Below are 8,463 nucleotides of genomic sequence, written 5' to 3' on the forward strand. Positions count from 1 at the left end.
GAGTGGTTCATGCAAGATATTTTGTCTCCTAGGATCCCAAACTTGGCTAGTGTATGAGGCATGGGGCACCTGTATGCAAATTAGAACTAAACATTCATGCAAATTTTTGACTAAGCCACTCAACACTTCAATAAACCCGTGGGCAGACTAGCCTAGCCCACCACATGTCAGTTATATCATTTTAGCTGCAGTGAACTTCAATTCCCAGAAAGCCTTTCGCCTGAATGAGTAAAGTTGTCTGTGACGACCTTGGATATCGACTGCACTGCAAGCATGGCGAATAAAGAGCCCAGCGTGAGTATTTAAAATAGCTACCAACCATACTTACTATAGACAGGGAATAAATACTTGTTATGGTGTCAGCTTATAGACGCTGTTTGTATTTCAGACACGTGTGTTAATATATTATGACTTACAGGCTATGCTTGAGAGGAGATGGAGATAACGAGCACAGGTTAGCTAATAACTAACGTTAGCGAGTTATGTTTAACTGGCTAACTACACTGGTAGTTAAGACTCATATCCTCTCTGCAATGCTTGACAACTAGCTAATAAATATAGCAAGTATATATTTTTTTAGCTTCCAAATGGAAGCTAAGGTTTGCCGATGCCAAATTAGCTAGAAACAGGCCATGTCTCACGTTGCATCAGATGCTAATAAGCTAGCTAACTTAAATGTATTTTGTTAATATTTGCTAGCTAGTTAAACATAGCTAGCTTCTTTCTGAAGTATGGGACAATATTGATATTTGGAATAACAGACGAGCCTAGCAGGCAGTTACCAAAATATAACTAGTTTGCAGAACCAACACATTCCAAGTCATTCATTCAATGTCAACACACATGCAGGTAATTTGCCTACCCGTTTCTACGTGGAATACATGGATTTAAGTGCTGCTTAAACGTTAACGTGACTAGTTCACATGCATATTACTTATTGACCTGCACAATTCAGTTATGTTATAAATGGTCAAGAATATTCGAGGTGAATATGAATGGCAGGCATTGTCCTGGACACAAGTACCCCTCAAGGCCACCAGATGGGGGAGGGGTGTTAAATTGCTGGACCATCACAAGAAGCCTTCCAAATCACTCAATGTATTACTGGCCTAATAAATGAACAACTGTAGAGGAAGCCATGTAGTCATTTGTGGAGAAAGGGTCTCTGTCAGATGCTTAACATGACGTCCTTGTTCTGTCTTCCCAGCGCTTCCTGACACATCTGCGGGACCTGGCCGGTCGTATGTCTGGTGCGGGGGGCAAGGGAGCAGGGATAGGTCTCAAGCTGCTCATTGGTGCTGGAGCTCTGGCCTATGGCGTCAAAGAGGCTACATTCACGGGTATGCTTAACCTCTGGTAGTGGAATGGGTAACACTTATCACAATCATGAGTGCACCCCTCTAATGTTGTGTGAAATGGTTTGTTCCCAGTGGATGGAGGTCAAAGAGCGATCATCTTCAACAGAATTGGGGGGATGCAGATGGACACAGTGTTGGCTGAGGGACTGCACTTCAGGTACACTGTCGGTCTGGGGTGGGGTTTATCATAAAGCCAGGGTCGTCATGTTCGGTAGGCTCCAACTTGAAACAAAACTGAATTCACATGACCATATTGTAACTGAACAGTTGTTGTTCTTCTTCAGGTTACCATGGATCCAGTACCCAATAATCTATGACATCAGAGCCAGGCCCAGGAAGATCGCTTCACTAACTGGAAGTAAAGGTACATGATGGCAGAAATGGGGGGATGGACACATGTAGACCAATACATTATGTCCAGCAGATCAGTAAAGATGTGATGTTTTAACCTTTTATTTAAATAGGCAAGTCAGTTAAGAACATATTCTTATTTACAATGATGGCCGAACCCGGATGACGCTAGGCCAATTGTGCGCCGTCTTATGGGACTCCAAATCACAGCCAGTTGTGATACAGCCCTGTGACTCCTCTCTCTCTCCCGGTCTCTCTCTCCCTGTTTCCCTTGTGTAGATCTGCAGATGATAAACATTGGTCTGCGTGTGCTGTCTCGTCCCGTGGCCGCCAACCTGCCTGCCATGTACCAGCAGCTGGGGAAAGACTATGACGAGAGAGTACTACCCTCCATTGTCAACGAGGTGCTAAAGAGCGTGGTGGCCAAGTTCAATGCCTCACAGCTCATTACTCAGAGAGCACAGGTACGGCACAGGGACTCGTACACGGGTAGGCTACAGCTCATCAGAGAGCACAGATACTGCCACACAGGTAGACTACAGTTCATCTGAGAGAGCACGGGTAGACTACAGTTCATCTGAGAGAGCACGGGTAGACTACAGTTCATCTGAGAGAGCACGGGTAGACTACAGTTCATCTGAGAGAGCACGGGTAGACTACAGTTCATCTGAGAGAGCACGGGTAGACTACAGTTCATCTGAGAGAGCACGGGTAGACTACAGTTCATCTGAGAGAGCACGGGTAGACTACAGTTCATCTGAGAGAGCACGGGTAGACTACAGTTCATCTGAGAGAGCACGGGTAGACTACAGTTCATCTGAGAGAGCACGGGTAGACTACAGTTCATCTGAGAGAGCACGGGTAGACTACAGTTCATCTGAGAGAGCACGGGTAGACTACAGTTCATCTGAGAGAGCACGGGTAGACTACAGTTCATCTGAGAGAGCACGGGTAGACTACAGTTCATCTGAGAGAGCACGGGTAGACTACAGTTCATCTGAGAGAGCACGGGTAGACTACAGTTCATCTGAGAGAGCACGGGTAGACTACAGTTCATCTGAGAGAGCACGGGTAGACTACAGTTCATCTGAGAGAGCACGGGTAGACTACAGTTCATCTGAGAGAGCACGGGTAGACTACAGTTCATCTGAGAGAGCACGGGTAGACTACAGTTCATCTGAGAGAGCACGGGTAGACTACAGTTCATCTGAGAGAGCACGGGTAGACTACAGTTCATCTGAGAGAGCACGGGTAGACTACAGTTCATCTGAGAGAGCACGGGTAGACTACAGTTCATCTGAGAGAGCACGGGTAGACTACAGTTCATCTGAGAGAGCACGGGTAGACTACAGTTCATCTGAGAGAGCACGGGTAGACTACAGTTCATCTGAGAGAGCACGGGTAGACTACAGTTCATCTGAGAGAGCACGGGTAGACTACAGTTCATCTGAGAGAGCACGGGTAGACTACAGTTCATCTGAGAGAGCACGGGTAGACTACAGTTCATCTGAGAGAGCACGGGTAGACTACAGTTCATCTGAGAGAGCACGGGTAGACTACAGTTCATCTGAGAGAGCACGGGTAGACTACAGTTCATCTGAGAGAGCACGGGTAGACTACAGTTCATCTGAGAGAGCACGGGTAGACTACAGTTCATCTGAGAGAGCACGGGTAGACTGCAGTTCATCTGAGAGAGCACGGGTAGACTGCAGTTCATCTGAGAGAGCACGGGTAGACTGCAGTTCATCTGAGAGAGCACGGGTAGACTGCAGTTCATCTGAGAGAGCACGGGTAGACTGCAGTTCATCTGAGAGAGCACGGGTAGACTGCAGTTCATCAGAGAGCACGGGTAGACTACAGTTCATCAGAGAGCACGGGTAGACTACAGTTCATCAGAGAGCACGGGTAGACTACAGTTCATCTCAGAGACCACGCTTAGACTACAGTTCATCTCAGAGACCACGGGTAGACTACAGTTCATCTCAGAGACCACGGGTACTGCCACACAGGTAGACTACAGCTCATCTCAGAGACCACGGGTACTGCCACACAGGAGTGATGGATTATACGGGACCAAGGTTGTGTACTTTGCCAGTCTCTGCTTTTATTTTTTTTTACATGCATTAGATTGACACGTGAAGTCCTGCATATGTTTAGCCTTTCCCTGAAGGTGTTTTATGAGTCTGACGTGTTCCTGGGTCTACTGTAGGTGTCCTTGTTGATTCGCCGGGAGCTGTTTGAGAGAGCCAAAGACTTCAACATCATCCTGGACGATGTGGCCATCACAGAGCTGAGCTTCAGCAGGGAGTACACTGCTGCCGTAGAGGCCAAACAAGTTGGTACGTACCCATTGTGGGGGGTATATATGGCTGTCTGTGGATGTGTACTTGCATGTGTTCGGTTGTCTGCATATGTGTGGTGGTGTGAGAACATGCATTGAGTTTTAAAACACAGCCTATGTGTCTTTACAGCCCAACAGGAGGCCCAGAGAGCCCAGTTCTACGTGGAGAAAGCCAAACAGGACCAGAGACACAAGATTATTCAGGCAGAGGGAGAGGCAGAGGCTGCCAAGATGGTAACACATTAACTTCACCACAACCTGCCAAGATGGTAACACATTAACTTCACTACAACCTGCCAAGATGGTAACACATTAACTTCACTACAATCTGCCAAGATGGTAACACATTAACTTCACTACAACCTGCCAAGATGGTAACACATTAACTTCACTACAATCTGCCAAGATGGTAACACATTAACTTCACTACAATCTGCCAAGATGGTAACACATTAACTTCACCACAACCTGCCAAGATGGTAACACATTAACTTCACCACAACCTGCCAAGATGGTGACACATTAACTTCACCACAACCTGCCAAGATGGTAACACATTAACTTCACCACAACCTGCCAAGATGGTAACACTTCACCACAACCTGCCAAGATGGTAACACTTCACCACAACCTGCCAAGATGGTAACACTTCACCACAACCTGCCAAGATGGTGACACATTAACTTCACCACAACCTGCCAAGATGGTGACACATTAACTTCACCACAGCCTCTAGACAATCTGCTCCCTCTTCCTCGCATGACTTCAAAACCGGATTTTTCTGCTCTACAATTGTTTGTTTTTTATCGACTTAACGTGTTATATGAATTCCTTTTTTTTTTGTAAACTATGTCACCCAAACTACAACTACATCACACCTGCTCCCCCCCTCCATCAACTACATCACACCTGCTCCCCCCCTCCATCAACTATATCACACCTGCTCCCTCCCCCTCCATCAACTACATCACACCTGCTCCCTCCCCCTCCATCAACTACATCACACCTGCTCCCTCCCCCTCCATCAACTACATCACACCTGCTCCCTCCCCCTCCATCAACTACATCACACCTGCTCCCCCCCCTCCATCAACTACATCACACCTGCTCACCCCCCCCCCCTCCATCAACTACATCACCCTGCCCAGACCCACCTGCTCACCCCCCCTCCATCTACATCACCCTGCCCAGACCCACCTGCATCAATCTCCGCCACATGACCTCAAACTGTACCATTTTGTTTCTCTATCGCCCACAAACTTTCAACGTTTAGGTAATAAAGCATGTGACCTTTCCGTTGTGTTATCGATAGAGGATTGGTTGATTTCCACTTAAGTATACGTGTTTTCCCAAGATGATTGGCGAGAAAAGTACGGTCCAATCCATCGGCTCTCTCACTGCACCTTCATATGCCAAAATGAAAAATATGCAGACAGACGGATTTAAAAGTACATTTACACTGTAATACTTCTGACACGTGTGAATTTCATGAAGTATTCATTCATTATGGCTCTTGTGTGTTTGGTGTTGTAGTTGGGACAAGCAGTGACGAAGAATCCTGGATACCTGAAGCTTCGCCGAATCAGAGCTGCCCAGGCCATTGCTAAGACGGTGAGTTGTAATCGTGTCCTTGTTCCTGTATAAAGGAATTTGGAGATCAATGGAGTTATTGTCCTCATAACTACTTCATTCATTCATTTAGGAGGAAATCGTTTCTCAACTTTTGATCTTATTGTTCCAGTCAGAATGGGGTCATTCATTTTAGCAGCCTATTCTTGTTGTGGCTGTTTGGTTCTCGTTGCTATTGTAACCCACAGTGTAGTTAGCTGGTTATATCGCTATCTTCCATTTTTTTCTGAGGCAATAGGACTGAAGGAGGGTTGTTTATCCTCGTACTATGAGCTGCTACAAAGACTAGCTCTTTGACGCTGTGTTTTGTCTGTTATGTCGTCTCAGGTGGCAACGTCCCAGAACAAGGTGTACCTTTCCGCCGACAACCTGGTCCTCAACCTTCAAGACGACTCTTTTAACAAGTATGTTTCTCTTAGCTTCACTCTCGCAACATCATGTCCTCATCTGGCTTTTGTACTTTCTTGCATGGCTCACCACTACCCAGATGGTTTGTTGTAGTTGCCTCAAACAGGGTTAGCTCTGACATACATGAGTGTTCACATCCACAGTTTGGCCCACTGTGTCGTGCATTACAGGTGCTGGGGAAAATCAATGGCAATATTGGGGGGAAAAATACATTCTCTATTACATTTACATTTAAGTCATTTAGCAGACGCTCTTATCCAGAGCGACTTACAAATTGCGACTTACAAATCTATCACATTACCTGTGGGAAAAGTAGACATTCCCTAAAGTTGCTCTGGAGTGTTTTGTGAAGCTGCTCTATACTAGCTCAAAGAGAACATGATTTTTAGCAAAACCATGACCGTTATGACTGCTCTTCTCACATTCCCTCCAATGTGCATGTCGTGTCATTTTCACAGCTTTGACCTATGACCACCAGAGGGTGTTCACTAGGTACGTAAATGGAAGACGACAGGCTGAAAACAGGGAAGGACTATCCAACAAGAAACGCTAGTTTTCCTTACAAAACATGAGCATGTTTTGTTACGGTGTGCGCTAATTGAACACAACCCTGGTCTTTGCTCTCCATCTCACTGCTTTGCCTGGTCGCTGTAATGAGAATGACTGGTCAGACTGTCTGTGCCACACTGAAGTAATTCTCCTCTTCTCTTAATGCTGCCAAGGATCTTTAGTGTCCGTGTGTAGCGGTTCACAGAAACGGAGACACAGGCCTGGTGCAAAAACGCCAGTCATTCAAAACTCGTATACATCTTAAATTATTATGCAGTTGACAATAATGGCAAGACAAACCATAATGAGATGTATTCCGAAACATGTCTGCAACCCTGTCCATCGTGTGTGTTGATGACATGTTTACTGGAGTTAGTGTCTTGTCAAAGCCTTGAAGAAATGCTGAAATTGCTGTTATGTTTTCCCCTTATGGATTGCCTTATTGTGAATCCTCTTTGTTTTTTTAGGAAAGGACTATAAAGAATACTATGCATCATTAACACGGGCAACCCCCCCTCTGCTTCCGTTTCAGTCTATCACTGGGAAAGAAGTAGGCTTTTGAGAGGCCTCTAGCATTCCACCGGTCTGAGGCTACATCTGCTGCTGTCTGTCCACCTGCCTGTTAATCTGATTGTAACCAAGTGGTTTACCATCTCTCTGAAGAAGACTCTGTGCAGTAAACCTCTGGGACTAGTGGTGTATATCTGACATGGCTAGGTGCAGATGGAACCTGCAGGGGTGATGTCATATTGGGATTTGGAGTCAATAGTGTTTTGTGGAATCGAACCAAATGGCACTCGTCTATAACAACGTAATCAGGTGCTTCGTTAACAATAAGCTGTGTAGGTGATGCTGAAGGAATCCTACTTGTTCTGTCTAATCCCTAGATGTGTTTGTGTACATGTGTTGAAAACAGCAGGACTAGGCTCTTGGGCTGCGTTTAGACAGGCAGCCCAATTCTGATCAATTTTTTTATATATTTTTTTACTAATTGGTCTTTCGATTAATCAGATCAGCTCTGAAAAGGATCTGGTGTGATTGGTCAAAAGTCTAATTGGTAGACCAAATATCTGAATTGGGCTGCTGTTCTAAACTCAGCCTTGGCGCATCAGATGTTTAATAATGACTTAAGTCCTCTTTGTTTTCTATGAAACTACTGCTGGGACTAGCTGCCCTCGTTGTGTTAAATGACGGCCATGTTATTTGATACACGACCATATTATCTGATGCAGCTCTGCTGGGGAAAGGTACTACTCCTCGTGGCGATCAAGGGTCTGCCAAAATGATTCCATCCACTAGTTTGGAGCTGACTGAAAAGGCTTTGCCCTTCTAAGTGTTAATACATTGTTCACTGTTGACGTGACTGAAAATAAACAGGGACAGTACGTTTTATTCCAAAATCTTTTTACGTGTGTGTGCATGTTTTGTTTTGGAAAAAACACATTATGTAAGTACTATTGCAAAATTGCTTGCTATTGTCCACATTCAGGTTTTCTGAGAAATTAAATGATCCCATGACGGAAACAGACGTATTGGATAACAGTACAGCCTGTTGTACTAGGGAGATCTTTAGCTGTACATCTGCAGTGGCATTAAAGCCACTACATGACAATCCTTTTAATGGAGTGAATGTGTTGCTACCGTATTCTCCCCTTGGGAATCGAACATATGAATACTTGTTGACTAACAAATGCACTGATGTTTAATCCTGGGCTGTGTTTCTTTAGGCATTAACAAGAAGGAACATTTTCAAAATGGAAACATGAACGTTCCAAATGCACAATTAGCCTACACATGGACTCATTTTTGTCCCGCTTAAATGATTCT

The 8,463-nt window shown here is 45.1% G+C and overlaps 1 protein-coding gene and 1 long non-coding RNA gene across 2 annotated transcripts; one reads left to right on the top strand and one right to left on the bottom strand.

Moving 5' to 3' along the window:
- Positions 1 to 51: 51 nt before the first annotated feature.
- Positions 52 to 8,040, top strand: LOC135513239 (prohibitin-2-like). The gene is made up of 10 exons (XM_064936066.1): positions 52 to 294; positions 1,208 to 1,340; positions 1,431 to 1,515; positions 1,643 to 1,722; positions 1,989 to 2,173; positions 3,919 to 4,048; positions 4,181 to 4,284; positions 5,584 to 5,661; positions 6,007 to 6,083; positions 7,169 to 8,040. Exons 1-10 carry the CDS (start codon positions 274 to 276, stop codon positions 7,188 to 7,190), a joined length of 915 nt encoding a protein of 304 aa, XP_064792138.1. The 5' UTR covers positions 52 to 273; the 3' UTR covers positions 7,191 to 8,040.
- Positions 4,491 to 4,822, bottom strand: LOC135513241 (uncharacterized). The gene is made up of 3 exons (XR_010451508.1): positions 4,746 to 4,822; positions 4,682 to 4,710; positions 4,491 to 4,518 (listed from the first exon to the last, which is right to left on the bottom strand). It is a non-coding gene; the product is annotated as an uncharacterized LOC135513241 (long non-coding RNA).
- Positions 8,041 to 8,463: the final 423 nt, after the last annotated feature.

This window comes from Oncorhynchus masou, chromosome 24 (assembly GCF_036934945.1).
Source record: "Oncorhynchus masou masou isolate Uvic2021 chromosome 24, UVic_Omas_1.1, whole genome shotgun sequence".
Lineage (NCBI taxonomy): Eukaryota > Metazoa > Chordata > Actinopteri > Salmoniformes > Salmonidae > Oncorhynchus > Oncorhynchus masou.